This window comes from Chlorocebus sabaeus, chromosome 16 (genome assembly GCF_047675955.1).
Source record: "Chlorocebus sabaeus isolate Y175 chromosome 16, mChlSab1.0.hap1, whole genome shotgun sequence".
Lineage (NCBI taxonomy): Eukaryota > Metazoa > Chordata > Mammalia > Primates > Cercopithecidae > Chlorocebus > Chlorocebus sabaeus.
Window position 1 is genome coordinate 75,974,287 of NC_132919.1, and position 25,371 is coordinate 75,999,657.

At 50.6% G+C, this 25,371-nt stretch overlaps 1 protein-coding gene across 5 annotated transcripts in view; it reads left to right on the forward strand.

Annotated features, from left to right (window-relative positions):
- The first annotated feature begins 12,787 nt into the window (after window positions 1-12,787).
- PGS1 (phosphatidylglycerophosphate synthase 1) overlaps window positions 12,788-25,371 on the forward strand; it is a 48,037-nt gene continuing 35,453 nt past the window's right edge. For all 5 annotated transcript variants that reach the window (XR_005238750.2, XM_008013100.3, XM_008013103.3 and 2 more), the window contains exon 1: window positions 12,788-12,953. Coding sequence is in view for 4 of the 5 variants with exons in the window: in XM_008013100.3 (XP_008011291.1) it covers window positions 12,811-12,953 (143 nt within the window). In the remaining variant the exon portion in view is untranslated. The remainder of the gene's footprint in view (window positions 12,954-25,371) is intronic.

Sequence of the window (25,371 nt, forward strand, 5' to 3'; positions counted from 1 at the left end):
AAACCGACAAACGCTGCTCTGTCCGAGACTGGGGTGGGAAGAGTTTCTGTTTGCCCTGAAGCAGCTGCGGGAACAGACATCAGGGCAGCAGGGCAGTTCTGGGAAGTGAAGCTGTGGTGAACCATCTGGGCGGCAATGCAGAGGAGGCAGTGCCCAAGAGGGGGAGAGCTCGGGAGGGGTGAGGAGGCCAGGCTGTCTCTGGGAGACGTGCCTCTTGGGATGTCCTGGGCCCGGGCGCCCTTGGAGCGGCAGGAGCTGGTGGAGGAGCAGGTGAGTGCAGCTGTCCGGCTCGCCCTGCAATACTCCAGTTGGGCTGGCTGCTGGAGCCGGGTGGGCACCGTCGGGTGCCCTGACTCTCATGGGGCTCTGGGGCAGGTGTTCCTCAGGACCATGGTGTGCCTGCAGCCTCTGGTCAACCTCCTGCAGCCCGGACGCAGGCTTCTTCTGAGCCCCTCACCCTCGGGGAAGTCCCTGCCTCCTCTGCAGTGTGAAGCACACCTGGTGTGCACTTTGCCATGTACTGATTCTTGGGCAAGTTCAAATAGAAAATGATAGGCCGGGCCCAGTGGCTCACGCCTGTAATCCCAGCACTTTGGGAGGCCAAGGCTAGTGGATCTCCTGAGGTCAGGAATTCAAGACCAGCCTGGCCAACATGGTGAAACCCTGTCTCTACTAAAAATACAAAATTAGCTGGGCACAGTGGCACATGCCTGTAATCCTAGCCCCTCAGGAGGCTGAGGTGGGAGAATCACTTAAAACTGGGAGGTGGAGATTTACAGTGAGCTGAGATTGTGCCATTACACTCCAGCCTGGGCGACAAGAGCGAAACTCCGTCTCAAAAAAAAGAAAAAAGTAAAAGAAAAAGAAAAAAGAAAATAATACCCTCTCTTTGGCTCCCAAGATCCTGAACCAGCTTCGAAGGCAGAGAAGTGGGCTAGGAGTGGGGCTGGAGCCTCCACCAAGCACAAGGAGGGAGACTTTAAGGCGTCTAAGATGAAAATGGGGCAGCCATCCCCAGGTGTTCCTTCCTCCCTCCCCCTTGCCCGCACTGTACTCACTGGGCCTTAGGTTGGTGCTGTTCACAGTTTCTTAACCTGGAGTACATGAATTGCTCCTTCCCAGGTTTCATACTCCCCCAACAGACACTCCCCCGATAATTGCAAACAAAATGCTGGCAGAGGGTCAGGCCCCTGGGGGCCGCAGGACCTGCCTAGAGTCACTTCTTGTCCCTGCAACACTTGTTTTTTGTTTGAGACAGTCTCGCGCTGTCGCCCAGGCTGGAGTGCAGGGGGGCAATCTCGGCTCACTGCAACCTCCGCCTCCTGGGTTCAAGCGATTCTCCTGCCTCAGCCTCCCGAGTAGCTGGGACTACAGGAGCCCGCCACCACACCGGGCTAATTTTTGTATTTTTTAGTAGAGACGGGGTTTCACCATATTGGCCAGGCTGGTCTCGAACTCCTGACCTTGTGATCCACCAGCCTCAGCCTCCCAAAGTGCTGGGATTACAGGCATGAGCCACCACCCCTGGCCTCAAGTAGATATTTACTGAGCACCTACTGTGTGTCAGGGATTGAGTTAGGTGCCAGAAATTTATCAGTCTGGGATCTCATGGAGCTTAGATGTTTTTCCAGAAGGACAAGATTCTTCCAGAATTATATCGGGATTGATTAATTTTGACTGTGCCGCGTACTATGAAGAAGTCCCAGGAGCTATGTGAGCCTATTACAAGGAGACCTAATCTATTGGGGGGACAACCAAGGGGGATTCTCTGTAGCCTGATGGGAAGCTGAGGTCTAGCAAGGTCCCTGTCTGGTGCGAGGTCTCCCAGCCAGATGATGGCAGAGCTCAGGCTGGTGCCAGGCTTTCCCCACATACAGGCTCCTCTGGTCTCCCTCCAGGCCACTCGGTGTCATACACAGGGGAGGGGAGGATGGAGAGCTGGCAGAGACGGGGGGCCTTCTGGGGGGACAGGCATGCCCCTGGTGCCAAGTGCCCGGGCCTCTGCTGCCCACTGTCTTTTCCCATTCACTTCTACTTCACTCTCCCTCTCACCCCCCAAAGGCCTTAGCCGCCTGCTTCCAGCTCAAGCTGAGGTGTCTGTGAGCTGAACTAGTAAGACCCCACTTCACCAGGAGGAGTGCCTCAGGCCTGTAATCTCAGCACTTTGAAAGGCCGAGACAGGTGGATCACCCGAGGTCAGGAGTTTAAGACCAGCCAGGCCAACATGGCGAGACCCCTTCTCTACTAAAAATACAAAAATTAGCTGGGAGTGGTGGCACGCACCTGTAGTCCCAGCTACTCAGGAGGCTGAGGTGGGAGAATCTCTTGAATCGGGGAGGCAGAAGCTGCAGTGAGCCGAGATTGCCCCACTGCATTCCAGCCTGGGGGACAGAGTGAGACTCCATCTCAAAAAAAAAAAAAAAAAAAAGAGAGAGAAAAGAACCCATTTCATTCTACCTGTGGGAGGTGGTTCAGGCATTTGTGAAACTTTGCAAATGGAAAACATAGCTCGTGAATACGTAAGACAGCCCCATAGGTCAGCATTCAAAAGGTGCAATCAGGCGAGTCAGAGTCTTCCTCTCCTATTCCCTGGCTTCCTGTGCCACCTGGGGTATTTTTCTTCTTCTTCTGTCTCTCTTTTTTTTTTCTCTACAGACCAGAAGATGCAGGCTACCCTGGGCACAAGGCCTGTGAATTAGCCCTGCTCCACAAGAAGCAGCCAAAAAAAAAAAAAAAAAAAAGATGCAGAGTGGTGGCGTGTGCACGGCTGAGTGCAGTCTGTAGATGCAGTGGCTGTGTGGCCCACACAGAATTAAAACAATTTTTGAGACAACATGAAAAAAATCTGGAAAGTTCACATCTACATTTGAATCTGGAGATTCCTTGGAAAAACAGGACACTCTGGTAGCAGTGGACCATGTTCTAGCACACTCCCATTGGCCCTTCAGGCAGGGCATGGACTCCCCAGGTCAGCACAGGCCCACCCTCCAGGGTGACTGCCCTCCCCTTCCCTCCCTTCCCTGCCAGAGTCTGCAGGCGTTGAGGCAGCAACTCAGCCTGACCTCTGCCTCTCCCAAGATAAAGGGCAAGGAAGGTTATAGACTTTGGGGGATTTATTTTGAGTCTCTTCCCTAAATTCCAGGATACTGGAAATAAATCAAGCCTGGCCAGGAGGAGGAGTCCAGATCTTCCTGTCCCACTGGCCCTTCCCCCTTGGACCTCATCTTAAGTAGGCATGCTTGGCCTCTTCCTCTACTTCCCTGTGGGGGCTGGGCAGGCAGAAGCTGCGGGATGGGGGACCCTGGGATTCCCTGGGATATCACTGGACTCCTCATGCTGTGGGCTGCTGGATCTCGAGGCCTGCAGCTCCTCGCTCAGGTGGCGCTGGCGACCCGCCATGCCACAAAAGACTGAGATTCCCCTGAAACCGAGATCTGCTTTTATCTCTCACCGGTGACAGAGAAACAAACCAGGATGCTCTGCCCAAAAGGCATTTCCAGAAATCTGGGCTCTGGCTTCTTGTTGATCAAATGCCAGAACGTCCTGGGCTTCTTTGTGGCGAGGGAGCCATTGAGCAATGGGTGTTTTGTTTTGCAGATGACAAGATTTTCGACACTGAAAAGTTTAAATGATGAATGGAAGAGCTTTGACCGGCTCCCACCCCTGCACAGGGAGGTTGCTGATTCGAGCTTCTGTGTTTGTCAAATTTGTTCCTTACAACTTTCGGCTGTTTTGCACTTTCCCTCAGCTCCAACAGGCTCGGGCCCCCAGTCCCAGAAATCCTCATCTCTTCCAGTTTTAGGGCCATACAGGTCTAGCAGGGCCCATGCCGGGTACATGGCTACAGCTGTGGGGAAAGCTGTTTGTTGTTGTTGTTTCTTTTTTTAAGTACAGGATCTCAGGCTGGGCACGGTGGCTCATGCCTATAATCCCAGCACTTTGGGAGGCCAAGATGGGTGGATTGCTTGAGCTCAGGAGTTCAAGACCAGCCTGGGCAACATGGCAAAACTCTGTCTCTAGAAAAAACACAAAAATTAGCCTGGCATGGTGATGCACACCTGTAGTCCCAGCTACTTGGAAGGCAGAGGTGGGAGGATGGCTTGAGCCCAGGAGATGGGAGCAGTGAGCCAAGATCATGCCACTGCACTCCAGTCTGGGTGACTGAAAGAGACCCTCTCTCAAAAAAAAAAAAAAAAAAAATCAAAAAACGTGCCGGGCGCGGTGGCTCACGCCTGTAATCCCAGCACTTTGGGAGGCCAGGGCGGGCAGATCACAAGGTCAGGAGATCGAGACCATCCTGGCTAACACGGTGAAACCCCATCTCTACTAAAAATACAAAAAATTAGCCAGGCGTGGTGGCTGGCGCCTATAGTTCCGTTCCAGCTGCTCGGGAGGCTGAGGCAGGAGAATGGCGTGAACCCAGGAGGCGGAGCTTGCAGTGAGCCGAGATTGCACCACTGCACTCCAGTCTGGGTGACAGAGAGAGACTCCGTCTCAAAAAAAAAAAAAAAAAGGAAAAAGAAAAACACAGAGTCTCACTCTATCACTCAGGCTGGAGCGCAAGCGGCTATTCACAGGCGTGATCCGTTACTGATCAGCATGGGAATTTTTACCTGTCCCTTTTCCCACCTGGGCTGGTCCACCCGTCCTTGGGCAACATGGTGGAGGCCACCATATTGATGCTGAATTTAGTGCGAACACCTGATTGGCATAGTGCACTACAGCCGGAATTCCTGGGCTCAGGTGATCCTCCTGCCTCAGCCTCCCGAGTAACTGAGACTATGGGCATGTGCCATTGTGCACAGCAGAAAACTTTTCTAACCCAGGAGTTGGCAAACTATGGGACATGGGCTGGAGGACGATTTTTGTAAATAAGGTTTTATTGGATCGCAGCCAGGCTCATTCAAATTGTCTGTGGCTGCTTTCACACCAGAGTTGAGTAGTTGCCACCGAGACCATCTGGCCTTCAAAGTAGAACATATTTATTTATTTATTTGTGTGGGGTTTTTTTGTTTGTTTGGCTTTTTTGAGACAGGGTGTCACTCTGTCACCCAGGCTGGAGTGTAGTGGTGTAATCACAACTCACTGCAGCCTCAACCTCCCAGGTCCAAGTGATCCTCCCACCTCAGCCTGTCAAGTAACTGGGGCCACGGGCATGAGCCACCAGGCTTAGTTAATTTTAAAAAATTTTTTTTGTAGAAATGGGTTTTCACTATGTTGTCCAGGCTGGTTTCAAACTCCTGGTCTGAAGCCATCCTCCCCCTTGGCCTCCCAAAGTATTGGGATTACAGGTGGGAGCCACTGCTCCTGGCCTAAAATATTTACTATTTGCCCTTTAAGAAAACATATGCTGGCCAGGCGTAGTGGCTCACGCCTGAAATCCCAGCACTTTGGAAGGCCGAGGTGGGCAGATTGTTTGAAGTCAGGGGTTCGAGACCAACCTGGCCAATATGGAGAAACCCCATCTCTACAAAAATACAAAAAAATTAGCCGGGTATGGTGGTGCATGCCTGAAATCCCAGCTACTCTGGAGGCTGACGCATAAGAACCTCTTTTTTTTTTTTTTTGAGATGGACTCCTGCTCTGTCGCACAGGCTAGAGTACGGTGGGGCGATCTCGGCTCACTGAAAGCTCCGCCTCCTGGGTTCAAGCCATTCTCCTGCCTCAGCCTCCAGCTGGGACTACAGGCGCCCACCACCAAGCCTGGCTAATTTTTTTCTTTTTATTTTTTTCAGTAGAGATGGGGTTTCACCGTATTAGCCGGGATGGTCTCTATCTCCTGACCTTGTGATCCACCCGCTTTGGCCTCCCAAAGTGCTGGGATTACAGGTGTGAGCCACCATGCCCGGTCAAGAATCTCTTAAACTCAGGGGCAGAGTTTGCAGTGAGCGGAGATCATGCCACTGCATTCCAGCCTGGGTGATACAGCGAGACTCTGTCTCAAAAAAACGAAACAAAACTAGGCTGGGCTTGGTGGCTCATGCCTGTAATCCCAACACTTTGGGAGGCTGGGGCAGGCGGATCACCTGAGATCAGGAGTTCAAGACTAACCTGGTCAATATGACGCAATACCGTCTCTACTAAAAATACAAAAAATTAGCCGGATGTGGTGGCGGGTGCCTGTAATCCCAGCTTCTCGGGAGGCTGAGGCAGGAGAATCGCTTGAACCCGGGAGGCAGAGGTTGCAGTGAGCTGAGATTGCGATTGCACCATTGCACTCCAGCCTGGGTATCAGAGCGAGACTCCGTGTCCAAAAAAACAAAACAAAACGAAGACGTATGCTGAGCCCTGCTTGGAGGGAAAAGAAGTCTGTCTTGTGCCAGGGAGAGCTGGAGTTAGGGCTTAGCTTTGGTGGGAACGGTATCAGGGACTGGGAAAGATCAGAGTAACAGCTTAGCAGGGAGAGTAGAACTTGGGGAAGTGTTAGCGGGGCATGAAGACAGGAAAAGGGCTGGGGCCTGTGGGGAGACTGGGGGCTCAGGAAAGCCAGCCCCAAAAGGTGGCCTGAGCTTCCAGGCTTGCAAACTGATAGTAAACAGCAGGTCAGAGGTCTCCCCAGGAGGCCAAGTCACCCTTGTCCCCACCATTGGTGGCTCCAGAGCTCACTGCCTTTGGCCCTGTGTGCATTCCTCACTCCAGCATGTGGAGCCCGGTTCTGGGGCCAGATCCTCTTCACAGTGCTCAGAGCACACAAAGATTCATGAGCTTGCATTCTGATGGGAAAGAGACAAAGCACACAACAGCAAACCATTAGGTCACTGCAAGGAAGAGGAAGAAACTAAAATCCTGGGCCGGGCGCGGTGGCTCACGCCTGTAATCCCAGCACTTTGGAGTCCGAGGCGGGCGGATCACGAGGTCAGGAGATCGAGACCATCTTGGCTAACACAGTGAAACCCCATCTCTGCTAAAAATACAAAAAATTAGCCGGGTGTGGTGGCGGGCGCCTGTTGTCCCAGCTACTTGGGAGGTTGAGACAGGAGAATGGCGTGAACCCGGGAGGCGGAGCTTGCAGTGAGCCGAGATCACGCCACTGCACTCCAGCCTGGGTGATGAGCAAGACTCCATCTCAAAAAAAAAAAAGAAACTAAAATCCTGTTATCCAGGTTGAAAAGCTGTTTCTAGGGCAGGGGGACATTTGGACAGAGCTCAGGATGAGATGAGCTGGGGGAAGGTGCTTCTGAGCAGAGGGAAAAGCAAATGTAAAGATGCTGAGGAAGGCCGGGCACAGTGGCTCACACCTATAATCCCAGTACTGTGAGAGGCCAAGGCAAGTGGATCATCTCAGGTCAGGAGTTTGAGACCAGCCTGGCCAACATGGTGAAACCTTGTCTCTACTAAAAAAAAAAAAAAAAAAAAAAAAAAAGCTGGCGGTGGTGGCAGGCACCTGTAATCCCAACTACTCGGGAGGCTGATGCAGGAGAATTGCTTGAGCCCGAGAGGCAGAGGTTGCAGTGAGCCGAGGTCGTGCCACTGCACTCCAGCCTGGGTGACAAGGGCAAAACTTTGTCTCAACAACAACAAAAAAGATGCTGAGGAGGACGCGGGCTCGAGAGAAGGCCAGGCCGGTGAGACTGGACATATGACCAAGGGGAAGAATAGAGGGAGAGGGAGGCAGGCAGCCACTCCCAGGTAGGCTTTGAAACCGTCTTCGCAAAATTGTAACTGAGGAAATTATGACAGTAAAGGAAATCAGACCTGATCGACTCCATCTTCTTTTATTTTTTTGAGATGGAGTCTAGCTCTGTTGCCCAGGCTGGAGTGCAGTGGCGTGATCTCGGCTCACTCCAACCTCTACCTCCCGGGTTCAAGCGATTCTCCTGCCTCAGCCTCCTGGGTAGCTGGGACTACAGGCACGTGCCACCACGCAGGGCTAATTTTTTTGTATTTTTAGTAGAGACAAGGTTTCACCGTGTTAGCTAGGATGGTCTCGATCTCCTGACCTCGTGATCCAACCACTTCAGCCTCTCAAAGTGCTGGGATTACAGGTATGAGCCACCACCCCTGGCCTCCATCTTGCTTCTAACCTTTAAGCCGTCCTTGTTCATTCGTGGGCGTAGGCCGTAGGCCGAACTAACTTTGGGAAAGAATTCAGTTCATAGTTTGACTCTGAAACAAAATTGATAACAGCCCTTTCCCAAAAAGACTCCCTTCTTGCCTGGGGTCTAGTCTGCCTTTGCAGGACTAACAAATTAGCTATAAGATTAGGAATTACAGTTTAGGGTCTTGCAACCTCTGGCTCCAAGAATCTGAACCTCCCCAAATTACTCCTGGGGATAACATCACTATCGTAAAACCGCAGATCAGTGCTTGAGATATTTTGCAGACCCTGCACTCATGGATCAGCTGACACCACCCAGACTGGTTATGTGGTTCAACCAGTTCTGCCGTCCCACTCAGGAATAGAAGACAGCAAAAAAACCTCACTTCAACCTTCTAAGAGTCCATCTCCAACCTGACCAATCAGCACTCCCCACTTCCCAAGCTTCCCTACCTGCCAAATTATCTTTAGAAACTCTGATCCCCGAATGCTTGGGGAAACTGATTTGAGTAATAATAAAACTCTGGTCTCCCGCGCAGCCGGCTCTGCGTGAATCATTCTTTCTCCATTGCGATGCACCTGTCTTGATAAATCAGTTCTGTCTGGGTGGCAGGCAAGGTGAACCCACGGGGCAGTTACGGTTTCATCCCATCTCCAGCGGGCAGGCTGCATTCCTTTTAACAAAGAACAGGTTCCTCGCAAACAGCTGATCAGTCCCCCGGGGCCGTTTCTCATCTCTGGAGGCAGAAGGTGGGCTGGACAGACACTTTCTCCCTTCGGAATTTGCTAACAGCCCTGTGTTTGGGAGAGACCCTCTCTCAGCAAGCAAGCTAGAAGAGGAGGGGCCCTTCCTCTTGTGTTACTGTGATTTTCGGTTCAGGGAGTGAATCACAGGCAGTGAGGCATGGGCTGTTGGCTCAGGATTTCCTGGTGTTTCCTGCCTGGGAGAGCGGCCCCACTCTCAGGGGCAGCAGCCCACCACTCGTTGACGTCAACTCTCCTTCCAATGAATGGGTTTCCTTTTCCGTTTGGGAAGACAAGGATCTGCCGTCAATCCCATCGACTCTGTCTTTCTAACCCTGGCACCTCCTGTCTGGGAAGGAGCGAGTGGGACTAACGAGAAGGCAGTGGGTGAGGGCAGGAGGGTGAGGGGGACTAAGACAGATGTCTTTTCGCCCGCAGTCATTGAGATGGGAATCCAGTAGTGTCCGACCTAGATGGTGAGCCGGTCAAGCAGCTTTGGGACACCCTGAGTGCTCCCAGGCAGGCTCTCGGGGTCACCTTTGTTGACTGGGAGGGTCTTATCTCCTCTGCTTGTTTTCGGTAACTAGTCCAGAGGAGACCTCCTGACGCGAAGAATGCATACGTGCTGTCATCCTGTAAATGGAATCATTTAAAAATTGCACAATCTCCGAAAACCATTATTTAACATTTTTGCAACCTTGAAATGTATGTGTCCCGGGGCAAAGTTGTGGTTGCCTCACTCTGGTGATAGCTCTGTCTGTTTTAAACTAGCCATGAAGGCCAGAGGCGCTCGGTGTGTGGTTTCAGAAGGGACTGGGTCATTCCTTGATGTTTATCCTTAGTGTAAATACTTATTAGTTTGACTTACCATGCTATCAATATTGCTGTCTGTCACTAGCAGTTATTTAAGATTGGGAATTCCCAGTGAGCCTGTAGCGTGGTTGTTTGTTTCAGTACCTCACACAGCAAAGCACCCATGTAGAAAAGCTGCCAGCTCTTTCCAGGATGATAACTAGGCTCCCAGGGCCCATGCGGCGCTCACTGCTGAGCATGACCATGAAGCCATACAGCAAGTGTTTACTCTGCAACAACTGTGGGCCAGGAACAGTGCAAAAGTGGAACCATGCAATGGATGGCCTCATTCTAGTTACTGGAAGTTAGGAAATTTGATGATTCACCATTTCTAACTTGGAAGGGTTGAATCAAATTCCATGTAGTATTAGTAAAGCCATCTAAACGCAAAAGGCAACTCAAAGCCAATCTGAAATACTTGTTGATTGTCAACAATTTGGAAACTCCTTAATGGCACCAAATAACCAACGCTTACTTTTGGGGGTATTTCCTTTCAGTCTTTCTGTATACATACACACATTTCCTCTTTCTCTCTCTCTCACCTTTAATAAAATGACATGGTCTCTACACTACTCCTTGGTAATTTGGCTTTTACACTTAATGTCATTAAATATTCTTCCAGAACATGTTATTTTTATGGATGTGTGGTCTTCCAACGTACTGATGTATCATTGTTTAACCAAGCCCTCTACCCTTCAAGATTTGCTTCCACACTTGATATCATGAACAAGGCTGAGATGAACATTCTTGTGGGAATGTGTAGTTGATTTCCCTGCATAATCTGTGGAAGTGGACTTTGGAGGGTTTTTTTCAGTGTGTCCATATCTTTTTTTTTTTTTTTAAGACTGAATTTCCCTCTTGTTGCTCAGGCTGGAGTACAGTGGCGCAATCTCGACTCACTGCAACCTCCACCTCCCAGGCTCAAGCGATTCTCCTGCCTCAGCCTTCCTGAGTAGCTGGGATTACCAGGCACTCACCACCACACCCAACTAATTTTGTGTTTTTACTAGAAATGGGGTTTCTCCTTGTTGGTCAGGCTGGTCTCGAACTCCCGACCTCAGATGATCCGCCCACCTTGGCCTCCCAAAATGCTGGGATTACAGGCGTGAGCCACTGCGCCCAGCCCAGGTGTCCATATCATTTTAACCTCACAACACAGTAGACTATGATTATGTCCTACAGCTTTTCCAGTTTCCAGGTCCCAGCCTATGTGGGCCAGCCAGGGAGCTTTGCATATTACAGATCAGAGATCACCTCTCCTGCCTTTCAGAATGCCACGAAGTTCTCCATTTTAAAATTAGCTTCAAAAAGTGTTCTTGGGCCAGGCGCGGTGGCTCACGCCTGTAATCCCAGCACTTTGGAAGGCCGAGGTGGGTGGATCACTTGAGGTCAGGAGTTTGAGACCAGCCTGGCCAACATGGTGAAACCCAGTCTCTACTAAGAATACAAAAATTGGCCGGGTGCGGTGGCTCAAGCCTGTAATCCCAGCACATTGGGAGGTCGAGACGGGCGGATCACAAGGTCATGAAATCGAGACCATACTGGCTAACACGGTGAAACCCCGTCTCTACTAAAAAAATACAACAAAACTAGCCGGACGCGGTGGCGGGCGCCTGTAGTCCCAGCTACAGGGAGGCTGAGGCAGGAGAATGGCGTGAACCCGGGGGGCGGAGCTTGCAGTGAGTGGAAATCGCACCACTGCACTCCAGCCTGGGCGACATAGCGAGACTCCGTCTCGGAAAAAAAAAAAAAAAAAAAAAAAAGAATACAAAAATTAGCCAGGTGTGGTGGCGCAGGCCTGTAATCCCAGCACGCCTGTAATCCTGGAGGCTGAGGCAGGAGAATTTCTTGATCTCAGGAGGCAGAGGTTGCAGTGAGCCAAGATCGCACCATTGCACTCCAGCCTGGGTGACAAGAGCGAAACCCTGTCTCGAAACAAAAAACAAAAACCAAAAAACAAAAGAACAGTGTTCTTAGTGTATGAGGATGCGCTCCTTCAGCCTTTTGGGCATAGAACTGTGTGTTGCTGGGGCCAGTGATATCTGCGTACTTGGGCACATCAGGAGGGTGGAAAACTCTGTTCATCTCACACAGATTTGCTGAGACTGTTCTGTGCCATGGAGCTGCAGCCTCTGGGACTAACAGGGTGAAAGATGATTCCTCCCTCAGTCTGGTGGGGATTTTCCGTGGTTCTGTGCACCTTAGTGAGTCAGCGTTAACCAGGTTACAACACTTCATACAAGAACAGACTTTGTTCAAGTTTAACACCTGAGGGGTGTTGTACAAGTCTAAAGAACACCCTATCAATTAGAGCCTCAAACAGTAATTCCCCCCACTTTTCAATGAGGAGTCAATTTTTTTTTTTTTTGAGATGGAGTCTCGCTGTGTTGTCCAGGCTGGAGTGCAGTAGCGGGATCTTGGCTCACTGCAACCTCCGCCTCCCGGGTTCAAGCAATTCTCCTGCCTCAGCCTCCTGAGTAGCTGGGATTACAGGCGCACGCCACCACGCTCAGCTAATTTTTTGTAGTTTTAGTAGAGACGGGGTTTCATCACATTGGCCAGGCTGGTCTCGAACTCCTGACCTCATGTGATCCACCTGCCTCTGCCTCCCAAAGTGCAGGGATTACAGGCGTGAGCCACTGTGCGCCAAGGAGTCAATTTTGACAGCCAGTGGCCAGGCTTGGCAAGACTTTGGGAGGCTGAGGCGGGAGGATCGCTTGACCCCAGGAGTTCGAGACCAGCTTGGGCAACACAGTGAGACCCCCATCTCTACAAAAAATTAAAAAATTAACCGGGCCCGGTGGCACACGCACTTTGGTGGTCCCAGCACTTTGGGAGGATCCCCTGACAGCTGGTGGGTTGGAGCCAAATGTGACGCTGCTCTTAGAGCCCCTGGGCCGCATCCTTTCCTCCGCTACCTGTGACAAGTGACTGCAGGAATGCAGGCCGCCTGGCGCCCTTGCGGGTTTAACCAGCAGACTTCCGACCCCCTCCTGTGGCGCGACCACTATTCCTCGCCTGTGTCCCCCAGAGGGGAAACTGAGGCTTGGGGGCGGTGCAGGGCCTCCCTCCCCGGGCCAGGGCTCCGGCGCCTGCGCGCCTGCACCGTGTCCGCGCTCGCCTTTGTCAATAAAGTTCGTGCGCGCCGGGAGCGGAAGCGGAAGGGGTGAATCTCCATGGCGGTGGCGGCGGCGGCGGCGGCGAGACCCGTGTTCTGGAGGCGACTACTGGGCCTCCTGCCTGGCCGCCCAGGGCTGGCCGCGCTCCTGGGACGCCTGTCCGACCGCCTCGGCCGGAACCGGGACCGCCAGCGCAGGAGGTGAGAGAGGCGGCCAGGCTGAGAGTGCAGCCCTCGCGGCTGCGGCCCGGCCCCCCAGCGCTCAAATTCCCGGGCCCAGCGTCCTGGGCATCCGCAGCAAGCCCCTCCCTGGTTCCTGGGCCCATGTCTGCCTCCCGGGGGCTCAGCGCCTGACCTATGTGCTGCTTCACTGGCCTTCTTGAGGGAGGGTGGGCGATTCGTGTGCCGTTGTTCAGCGGGCGGGCCTCCTGCGCAGCCCGGCCAGTTCTTGCTCCCCCTCTACACCGTGCTTGTTGGCGAGCCCCGGCCACCGTGCACTTACACGTTAAAAGGGGGACTGTGTGTGCATTCAGGAGCTTCGGTCAAGCCCCAGAGGCTGCTTATATCATGGTTTCGGCCCCAGGATGTGAGTGTTGGAGAGTTCAGAGGGGTCTTTTCCTTAAGTAATCCTGGCTGTGAGGTGACTTGGCGTGAGTGAATCAGCCTTGCTGGGATTTTGTGTATACAGCGTTTCTCACATCCTGCCAGAGAGAGCTGTGAAGCAATCCTTAGTAACGCTCAGGCATGGGAAGAGGAGCCACTCAAAACACTTTACACATTTCAAAGGGCCTGTGTTCTGGAAAAGTACTGAATTTATGTAAATGATGAAGTAGGCTTTGGAGCAATTTGTTCAGGCAGTGGTCTTTTAAAATAAACATTTGCCAAGAACATGCTGACCCGAGGCTTGCTAATATTAAAAAAAGGGGGATAAATAATTCTCTTGTGTGCAAATAGTTTTCTTTTCTTTTCTTTCTTTTTTTTTTTTTTTTTGAGACGGAGTTTCACTTTTGTTGCCTTGACTGGAGTCCTATGGCGTGATCTTGGCTCACCGCAACTTCCGTCTCCCAGGTTCAAGCGATTCTCCTGCCTCAGCTTCCCGAGTAGCTGGGATTACAGACACGAGCTACCACGCCCGGCCAATTTTGTGTTTTTAGTAGAGACAGGATTTCTCCATGTTGGTCAGGCTGGTCTCGAATTCCCAACCTCAGGTGATCCGCCCGCCTTGGCCTCCCAAAGTGCTGGGATTACAGGCGTGAGCCACCGTGCCTGGCTGCAAATAGTTTTCTTAATTGAGCCTAACGCTTGATCTTTACAAAAAAAATCTTAGAACTGCTTCCTTTAGTTGAGATTGCGTTGTGTTAGATTTTCTATCTGTACCTGTACTCCTTGGGTGAGATTTGACCTCCTGGGGTCAGACATTTAGTACAGAGATCTGGGGTCCAGTCATGTGTGCTGATTCTAGGTACAGAAAAGAGCTTGCTGTTCATAGTGATCTATGGTGGAAGATTTTCATCGTAAACTCAAGTTTGATTTAGGGGAATTTTTAGGTAATAGAATCAGGGCAGGATGGTGCTCTTGGAAACCTGCTAATTTTCACATTGGTGAACCCCGCAGGACTGGGGCTGTAAAAGAAATGGCCTCTCCATTTTTTGCATTTTCATTTTTTCAGTGTTTAGCAAAAGACCTGCTCATCTCAGTGGGTGGTGAAGTCAGATGACTTCCACGTCCTGGCATCAAATCACTGAGATTTGGTTTACAGTTTCAAAAAAATGTTCTACTCTCTAAGACAAGATTTAGGTGACTTTGTCCTCTCTCTCTATATGTTTAAACTATATGAAAAAGAGTTCATTATTAATCATTGTTCAACATTGGAATTGATTACTAAAGGATGTTGGGGCAGTTGACACAAATTCTTTTAAAAATCTCTCATGAGTGTGCTTTTTTGTTTTTTTTCTGAGACAGAGTCTTGTTCTGTCACTCAGGCTGGAGTGCAGTGGCGTGATCTCGGCTCACTGCAACCTCTACCTCCCCGGTTCAAGTGATTCTCCTGCCTCAGCCTCCAGAGTAGCTGGGACTACAGACACATGCCACCATGCCCGGCTAATTTTTGTATCTTTAGTAGAGACGGGGTTTCATCATGTTGGCCAGGCTGGTCTCGATCTCCTGACCTTGTGACCGGCCTGCCTCGGCCTCCCAAAGTGCTGGGATTACAGGCGTGAGCCACCGCGCCCAGCCGCTTTTTTGTTTTTTGTTTTGGTGGTGGTAGGGGCAGTGTGGTAGTGGAGATAGTCTAAATTGACTTTCTAAACTCTTTTTTTTTTTTTAAGTTGTATGAGTGGATGCAGTTTGTGTGCCTTCATCTTTCTTCATTAAGCTGAGAGAGATGATTGTTTCTCTGGGACAACAGTTCAACCAGCAAAACTCAGTTTCTTGAGCATTAAGACAGAAGTTCTTGTTTTGTAATCCTTGGAAATAATGCCTGTGGTAGGACTGAGGATAAATGCTTTGACTGGTATTGAGTGGTAGTGTAGGTTTCTGAGCCTTTTTTAAAATTTTTTTTTGCCTTATTCGGTTTGCAGTTTTCTTCTGATGCGTTGTGGCCTTGGTGTTCGAGTTATTCATGTTTGTTGTGGCTGCTCACCCTGTATTGGCTGCTGACTTTCATTTCTTCTCCATTATTAAGTTGCACCTCCCAATTTCTCATTCCCCGAATGATGTGGTTTCTTGTAACTCGCTGATCATTGATTCATTGATAATAGTTCTGTGCAGTCATGAGCTTGAATTATTTTAGGTTTTAGCTTGTCGATCTGAGTCAGCTGTTGGAGGGCCAGTGAACCCTCGTGAGGGGACGTTCCTTTTACTGCCGCGGTTTCCTTTCAGGCACAGAGACAGCCACAGAGACAGAGAACTCTACTTAAAATTACTTCTAATTAATGATTTAGAAGCACTGTCATTTCCTCTTAAGCTAGCATCTGACTCATTATCATTAGGGACTGCTGGATCCATTAATTTATTCATCATGTGTGTATTGGGCACTGCTGTGCTGTGCTAGGTACTCAGGAAGCAAAGATAAAGATGCAGCCCCACCTCCAAGATGCTCCTACCAGTAAACAATTACAAGAAGTAGGTAGAAGGTCATGGCAGTACCTTGGAGAGGCACCTGAAGGTCATGGAAGGCTTCCCGGTGCAATGGCTCAGAGCTGTGTTGAAGGAGGGGTCGGAGTAGTTAGGCTCGGTGAAGAAGAGGGGGAGTGGATGTTCAAGAAATGATAGTGACATGGACTGCAGCGAAAGACAGTTCTGAGGTCCCACCAATACTGAAACCATTTCCAGGAGCTGACTGGGGTACCAAGTACGGGATGGAGGGAGGGAAGAAGAGGGGCTAGGAGCAAGCCAGTCTGGGCCAGAGACCCAGGAAGACAAGTTCTGCGATTCCACGTATGATTTCTTTTGATTCTGGCTCAGCCTGAGATGGTGGGGGCTTTTATGTGAAGTCAGGGGCAGTGGGAGCAGAAAAGAGGGCTGGGTTAGAGTCCGTCTTGATGGGGCACATGGATGTTGATACATTTCATGAAAACGGAGTAAAGAAGAGGCTCAGGTTTTGGGGATAATGGTAAGGTACATTTGGGTCATGTTAATTAGTATCCAGGTTCCTCAGGAGAGGGAGACAGATACTTCAGATAGGGTTTTTTTTTTTGAGTCATCTGGCTTCACAGAATGGTCTTGTTACTTGGAGTAGAAGAGACCAAGTGGGAAATGTATCGTGAGGGCATTAGTTCCTAATCTTGAACTTGCCTACTATACAAGGAAATATTTTATCTGTGGCTTACTTTTTTTCCTCTTTAAACTATTTTCAGTTTTAGCTATATGTGCAGAATCATCTTTATGTTTGAAACTTTTTCACAATTCTAGGAGCTTGTGAGTGTGTATGTTGGATGGGTTAGGGGTTCCTAACTTCTCTGAGTTATAAGAGGGAAGCAGGTGTCCAGCAGATTGTTTTCAATTAGATTTTCTTTCTTTTTTTTTCTTTTTTTTGAGACGGAGTTTCACTCTTGTTACCCAGGCTGAAGTGCCGCAAGCTGTGTCTCCCAGGTTCAAGCGATTCTCCTGCCTCAGCCTCTCGAGTAGCTGGGATTACAGGCCTGCGCCACCAGGCCCATCTAATTTTGTGTTTTTAGTAGAGATGGGGTTTCTCCATGTTGGTCAGGCTGGTCTCGGACTCCCGACCTCGGTGATCCTCCCGCCTCAGCCTCCCAAATTGCTGGGATTACAGGCGTGAGCCACCATGCCCGGCCTAGATTTTCTTTCATTGTAGTGGCAGTTCAATGCCACTTGTTCAATGTGTAAGTAGTTTTTACTCTGAGGGACCACTAGATTTCCAGAAGTTACTTTTTTTTGAACTTTGTGATGTTGGGATTCAGTCTTCCTTACTCTTTAGAGTTTAGTGTAACCATCTCTTGGTTTGTTTGTTTATTTATTTATTTATTTGAGACGGGGTCTCGCTCTGTCGCCCAGGCTGGAGTGCAGTGGCCGGATCTTAGCTCACTGCAAGCTCCGCCTCCCGGGTTTACACCATTCTCCTGCCTCAGCCTCCCTAGTAGCTGGGACTACAGGCACCCGCCACCTCGCCCAGCTAGTTTTTTTTTTTTTGTACTTTTTAGTAGAGACGGGGTTTCACCGTGTTCGCCAGGATGGTCTCGATCTTCTGACCTTGTGATCCGCCCGTCTCGGCCTCCCAAAGTGCTGGGATTACAGGCTTGAGCCACCGCGCCCGGCCCTCTTGGTTTATTTATAGCAGTCTAATGGATGGGAAGGGGATGTTTAGAATCAAAGCATAGTTTTCCCCAATAATTCAGATTTGATCTTGCAGTGAATTAAAAGATTTACAACGGACTGACTTTCCCAGTTGTAGCTTTAAGTTAATGTTAATATGAGTATCCCTGAGCACATTCTAGTTGGTGGTACGTTAGACTCCAGCAGACAGAGACCCGCCTGGGGTTAAAATGGTTGGAATGATAATCCCTTTGTTAGCGGGATCTGGTTTGTGTAAATGTGTGGATTTTGAGGGTGCTAGGAGTCAGGCTGGCTGAAGCCCTTTGGAGTCGTAGAACATGTGATTGGTTCTCATCAGGCGCTTTGATGTGCCTGGTGCATTTGGCTACCCAAGCTGTATTGTGGGTTATAAATATATTTTGGATTTCTGGCCCCCAGTGTAATCGACTTCCTTTTGGCTAAGCCGAGGGGAGAGTCACCTAGTCAGCATGTAGCTGAATGCTGGCGGCCTGGGCCTCTCGTGCCGGACTTGTTATGGGAGTTCAGCCGACCGTTGGTCTTTTGTAACCTACGGGAATCCACACTCACTTCCCTTACTCGGGGTTAGGTCTTGCATCAGTCAGGAAGGGCCGCCTGCTGCCAGGGTTGCAGGAAGTACGGTACCTTCTTGTAGTTTCTGGAGACTTTCTCAGGAAGTGTTATGACTGTTGCTTTTTCTCATCAGTTCACTTTTTGACATTTAAATATTTGTGATGGAGGGGGTAGGGTGAGTTTTTCTCAAAAAGTAGTTTCTGAAAATATTGCAATCCAGAGAGCTCAGTTTCTTTTAAAAACTTCTTTTTTCATGGTTTTGTACAGATTTGGATGGGCTCCAGGCCACAGAATCTGTACCTTGAATGTTATCTTACAGTTAAAGAAGGGGCCCCTGGACCTTCAGACCACGCCTCTGAGGGACACTGGATTACCGACCTGTGTTCAGTATAGAGCGCAACTTCTGCCCTGTTCAGCGAAGACAGTCCTCCAGCTTTACCGTACTTTCATGAAAGTTCATCAAAACATACCCTGTTTTGAAAAAAACTCCAAGAAGTTGGCCTGTTACATGTGTGCCATTGGTGGGACACAGTAAGTGGGTGACAGTAAGTACTGCAGCTCTAGGGGGAAACACGTGTTCTCTGACATTAGGAGATGTGGAAGGGACATCTAAAGGTTCTGTGTAGACCGTGGTGTAATTCTCTGGTGTTTGCCTGTCTTCAGTGGCATCCCTTCCCTGAGAACGCGGGATCTCAGTAGGGCCTCTAGGTGCTGTTGACACATGGTGAGAAAGGCGAGGGGTGCCAGTGTTTTCCACGAAGCAGAGCACGCGCAGCTGCAGAATGGTGAAGTGGAAAACCATCTCCCCACAAAAGGGAGAAATGCCTTCTGTTTTCCCCAGGTTTGTTTGTTTCTTTTCTTTCTTTGCTTGGTTTCTTTGCTTTCTTTTCTTTTCTTTTCCTTTCCTTTCCTTTCCTTCCCTTCCCTTCCCTTCCCCCTTCCTCCTTCCTCCTTCCTCCTTCCTCCTTCCTCCTTTCTCCTTTTCCCTTTCCTTTCCTTTCCCAGATAGAGTCTCGCTCTGTCGCTCAGGCTGGGGTGCAGTGGCGCAGTCTCGGCCCGCTGCAACCTCCGCCTCCAGGGTTCAAGCGATTTTCCTGCCTCAACCTCCCCAAGTAGCTGGGATTGCAGGTGCCTACCACCACGTCCAGCTAATTTTTGTATTTCTTTTTTTTTTTTGGGACGGAGTCTCGCTCTGTCGCCCAGGCTGGAGTACAGTGGCTCAATCTCGGCTCACTGCAAGCTCCGCCTCCCTGGTTCACGCCATTCTCCTGCCTCAGCCTCCCGAGTAGCTGGGACTACAGGCGCCCGCCACCACGCCTGGCTAATTTTTTGTATTTTTAGTAGAGATGGGGTTTCACTGTGTTAGCCAGGATGGTCTCGATCTCCTGACTTCGTGATCTGCCCGTCTCGGCCTTCCAAAGTGCTGGGATTACAGGTGTGAGCCACCGCAGCCGGCCGCCTTCTTTTTTTTTTTTGAGACGGAGTCTCGTACTTTCGCCCAGGCCAGAGTGCAGTGGCGTAATCTCGGCTTACTGCAAGCTCTGTCTCCCGGGTTCATGCCATTCTACTGCCTCAGCTTCCTGAGTAGCTGGGACTACAGGCACCCGCCACCACACCTGGCTAATTTTTTGTATTTTTTAGTAGATACGGGGTTTCACCGTGTTAGTCAGGATGGTCTCGATCTCCTGACCTCGTGATCCGCCCGTCTCGGCCTCCCAAAGTGTTGGGATTACAGGCATGAGTCACCGCGCCTGGCCTAATTTTTGTATTTTTAGTAGAGACCGTTTCACTACGTTGGCCAGGCTGGTCTTGAACTCCTGACTTTGTGATCTGCCTGCCTCGGCCTCCAAAAGTGCTGGGGTTACAACTGTGAGCCACTGCTCCCGGCCCCCAGGTTTCTTTTGTAAACAGGTGTGTTCCGTAGCTTCTCAGCTGCTTCCTGCTCTCACTATTTCAGTTTGGCTGATTCTTGTGAGCTCAAGTCCCACTGAGGCCTCTCATGGGGGCAAGTGTGTGTAGGGCGCAGTGTCCTGCCTGGGGCTGCCTGGGCGGCTAAGCAGGCTTCCCTCTCCTTGCTTGGTGGCGGCCCCAGTCCTGGCTCGCCGCTTGGTCAGAGCGGTTCAGATGTGGATCTTCCTCAAGATGATGGGAAGAAACTTTCCTCCCCTCCCCAAGGCACCCCGCTGCCTTCTTTGGCCCTCTCTCGGTAGAGGGATGGGCCCCCAGGTCAGGGGTCCTCAGCACTTAGGCCCAGCCCACTCCTCAGTTCAGGGAGTTTGCCTGCATATTCCACGGGAAGCCTTAAGTCAGGTGACTGAACCTCTCTCCGGAGTCAGGCTTCCTGACGTGGTGGCTGGAGCTGGGCCACTGGCTGGTCCTCTGAGAAGATGCTGGTCTCATTTCACCTTTAGAATGGCAGCCTGAGGATTGTTTTGCATTTTCTGTCATTTGTTTTGGTTGCTGAGGTTTGTTTGGTGATGTAGTACAGCTGGTCTGATTTTGAATGCTGGGGCACTGGTGGTAGGGAGTATCACCGGCTCTTCTCCTGGTCCTGTTCTCTAAACTTCTCCAGTATTCCAGAGTAAAGGAGTGGCCTTCAGAGAGGCAAGGGTGGCAGAAGGTTATTATCTGACTCCCCAGCCCCCACCACTTCCTCCTTCCTATAACTAGAACTGGGTGCTAGAAGGTGTCTAGAAAGAGATGATTCAGGGGAGCCCAGGTCTCGATGTGGAAACTGTGTGTGTACTGGTTTAGTTCCCTAAATGGCGAATGTCACATGTAACTAGGCTTTTTTGGTAAAATAACCACAGCCTCTCTGCCTCCTCACGTCTCTTGGGGCTTTGGGACTGGGCCATGTGCTTTCTTGGTAAGTAAGCCTACCTGGGGTGGGGGAATTGCTTGTGCAGGTGGTCAGCCCCTGGAGGCTGGGATTACTATGCAGTGGGGACTGCTCTAGCACGGGGATAAACCTTTTCTGAGAAAATTCCCAGGAGTTCCATTGTGAAAAGCCGGGAACTAACCCCCATGGGGTTCTGTCTGATGTGAAAGAAAAAAAATAGGTCCCTGAGCAGCGAGCAGTGTAGTTTCAGAGCAGGAACTGGCTCCTTCTACCCTGGCTGCCGTGCTGCAGTTAGATGATGATGATGATGATTTTTTTTTGAGACAGTCTCTCTCCATCACTCAGGCTGGAGTGCAGTGATGTGATCTATGCAACCTCCAGGTTCAACCGATTCCCCTGACTCAGCCTCCCCAGTAGCTGGGACTATATGCATGAGCCACCACGCCCAGCTACTTTTTGTATTTTTAGTAGAGATGGGGTTTTGCCATGTTTGCCAGGCTGGTCTCGATCTCCTGACCTCAGGTGATCTGACTGCACAGGCCTCCCAAAGTGTTGGGATTACAGGTGTGAGCCACCACGCCCAGTCTTTTTTTTTTTTGAGATGGAGTTTTTCCTCTTGTTGCCCAGGCTAGTGCACAGTGGTGCGATCTCGGCTCACTGCAACCTCTGCCTCACAGGTTCAAGTGAGTCTCCTGCCTCAGCCTCCTGAGTAGCTGGGATTGCAGGCATGTGCTGCTAGGCCCGGCTAATTTTGTATTTTTAGTAGAGATGGGGTTTCTCCATGTTGGTCAGGCTGGTCTTGAACTCCCGACCTCAGGTGATCCGCCTGCCTCGGCCTCCCAAAGTGTTGGGATTACAGGTGTGAGCTTCCGTGCCCAGCCCTTTTTTTTTTTTTTTTTTTGAGGTGGAGTCTCACTCTGTCGCCTAGGCTGGAGTGCAGTGGCACAATCCTGGCTCATTGCAGCTTCGAATGCCTGGCTTTAAGCAGTCTTCCTGCCTCAGCCTCCCTAGTAGCTGGGACTACAGGTGCACGCCACCATGCCTGGCTAACTTTTAATTTTTCTAGAGAGGGGGTTTCTCTATGTTGCCCAAGTTAGTCTCGATCTCCTGGCCTCAAGTGATCCTCCTGCCTCAGCCTCCTGAAGCACTGGGATTATAGGCACATGCTACCGTGCCTGGCCATTCAGTTTTTTTGAGTGAAACCAGCCCAGATGTGATCTCCTTGGCATATGTTGTCATTGTGGTGACCTGTGTAAAACACTCAGCTCCTTTCTTAAGCACCTTCCTTTTTTGGGTATATAAAATTGCCACTTGAAGGTTGAGTCTCCTCCATAATGTATTCATGAAATGTAGTTGGCTTTCAGCTCCTTCTCTTTTCTAACAAAAATAAACCTGTCAGTACACAGATTAAACAGGAAGCCAACATATAAAAGCCTTCAAGAACTCTTGGCCTGAGGCCCTGGTGGAACATTCCCCGTGACAGCTGCCTGGTAAGGAGGAGACCTGCCTAGGATAGCCCCAGGGCCTCTGGGCTCATCAGCTCTGTACCTGCCAAAGTGGGTCTGCAGGTAGGACGGAGGTGATAGGTGAACCCTGACACCTGTGTAGGCTTTGTGTGTGTGTGTGTGTGTGTTTTCTCTGGACTATTGAGGCCCTCTTGGGTTTTTCTGTTGAAAGTGGTCTTGTTCCTGTTTATTTCTTTCTGCACTTGACCTCTAGGGTCAAGCGATCGTCTCACCTCAGCCTCCCAAGTAGGTGGGACTATAGGCACATGCCTCCACACCTGGCTAATTCTTTTTTTTTTAAATTTTTTGTAGAGACAGGGTCTTGCTATGTTGCCCAGGCTGGTCCAGAGCTCCTGGCATCAAGCAGTTCTCCTGCCTTAGACTCCAGAGTGCTGGGATTATAGGTGTGAGCCACTGCATCCAGCCCAGTTCCTTCTCCTTATATCCCTTCATACTTCCTGCCTGGAACACCCTCCCCTCTGCATTCCTTGTTTGAATCCTACTAGCTTTCCGAGGCCCACTGGAGGTAGAATGCTGCAGAACCTTCCCAGTAGCCCAGGCATCACCAGCTCCCCTTTTTGATGCTTTGAAGAACGTACACTGTCTATTTGGACATTGATTTAATTTTAGCATCTTTTCTTGTGTTCTTAGATGATGTCAGGTATGTAAGTCTGTGAAAGCCACGAAGGTTGTGGGAGGGAGAGACTGCCTGGTTCTTCATTTGTATCCTCCATGGTATGTCATACGTGCTTACACGATGGCTTTGTTGAGGGTTAAGTTGAACTTGCCCTCTCTTGGGTTGCTATGTGCCAAGGAGTGTTTCTTCCTCCCTTTTTTTTTTTTTTTTTTTTTTTGCGGGGGGCCAGAGTCTTGCTCTGTCACCCAGGTTGGAGTGCAATGGCGCGATCTTGGCTCACTGCAACCTCTGGCACTGAGGTTCAAGCAGTTCTCCTTCTTCAGCCACTGCCGGCTATTTTTTTTTTTTTTTTTTGAGACAGAGTGTTGCCCCGGCTGGAATGCATCTATGGAATCTCTGCTCTCTGCAACCTCTGCCTCCCAGGTTCAAGTGATTCTTCTGCCTCAGCCTCCTTTGTAGGTGGGACTACAGGTGCGCATGCCACCATGCCCGGCTAATTTTTGTATTTTAGTAGAGACAGGGTTTCACCATGTTGGTCAGGCTGTTGTCGAACTCCCGGACCTCATGATCCGCCCGTCTTGGCCTCCTAAAGTGCTGGGATTACAAGCATGAGCCACCACGCCCGGCCCAATTTTTGTATTTTTGGTGGAGACGGGGTTTCACCGTGTTGGCCAGACTGGTCTTGAACTCATGACCTCAGGTGATCCACCCACCTCGGCCTCCCAAAGTGCTGTAATTACAGGCATGAGCCACCACGCCCGGCCCCTTTTCTTTTTTCTTTTTTCTTTCTTTCTTTTTGAGACGAAGTCTCATTCTGTCACTCGGGCTGGCATGCAGTGGTGTGATCTTGGCTCACTGCAACCTCCACCCTCCTGGGTTCGAGCAGTTCTCCTGTCTCAGCCTCCCAAGTAGCTGGGATTACAGGCATGTGCCACCACACCCAGCTAATCTTTTTGTGTTTTTAGTAGAGACGGGGTTTCACCATGTTGGTCAGGCTGGTTTTGAACTCCGACCTCAAGTTTTCTGCCCGCCTTGGCCTCCCAAAGTGCTAGGATTATAGGCGTGAGCCACCACGTTGGGCTGAGGCTCTCAGCTTCTATGAAGGCTGCGTGCGGACTGACCACGTGACCTGGAGCAGTACAGGTGGCACCTGATTTTTGGATGATCTGAGAGATGGCAGAAGTGCTGTGAGGCAGGGGAGACATTGATTTTATGCTGCTGTTGCCTGTTCCCCCCCCTGCCCACAGACCATGTTTCATTAGTGAATGTGAGACTCTAGGCCCCTTGGGACCTCGGGTAGATGGGTCGCTGTGCACCTTTCCCATTGTCTGGTGGTTTCTGCTGCACTGAAGGGTCCTTCGCTCTCCTCTCTTGAGCTTTGCAGGAGGGTGGCCCAGGATTTAGGAAACCCAGGCAGTGAGCCCTGCTTTACACATCTAGGCCTTTCATCTGCAAGCTGATGCCTGTGAGTGTCATCACCCCCTCTAGAGACAGTACGGGAGAACAGCTGTTTCCCACCTCTGTACTGGGTGGCCATGGCCAGTCACAGACTTCCAGGATCCACAGAGCCAGCACCTTCTGCTGTTGACTAAGGTTTTCTTGGCAGTGAATCGGCAGTGACAGACCGGTGGGCTTTCTGGGAAGTGCAGCTGTGGGCCATCTGGTGTCTGTGCAGGGACATTTACGAAGCCTGGGAAGATTGAGGGCTTTATCGTGAAGCAAGCGAGTGAAATCATCTTCCTGGAATTTTGGCCATTCAGGCCTTGGGATGTCCAAGCGTCCTCTCTCCCAAGTCCCTCTTGAGGTCACACGCTGAAGTGGGTTTTCCTGCTGCTGTTTGCAGGACTAGGATTCATAGTAGCTCAGGTCTGTGTGGGGCTCTGGGTGTGCAGTCCCTCCACCCCCGTCTCCCGCAGGCTTTTTAGTCACTGAGGAGCAGAAATGAAGCTCTGTGGGCAGAAATGCCTCTCCTCCAGCCTTGGCCTCAGTGGAGTGTGGAGTCCGCCAGGGGTGCAGCTTTATGTGGTCGAGCTAACGCTGGCCAGCGATGGTGTGTGACCCCACCAAACAGGATGTGGCTGACGGTGAAGGGGCACGGCTCATCATCACTCTTCTTTTTTTTTTTCTTTGAGATGGAGTCTTGCTCTGTTGCCCAGGCTGGAGTGCAGTGGCACCATCTCATCTCACTGCAACCTCCGCCTCCCAGGTTCAAGCAATTCTCCTGCCTCCGTCGTCTGAGTAGCTGGGATAACAGGCACCTGCATCATGCCTGGC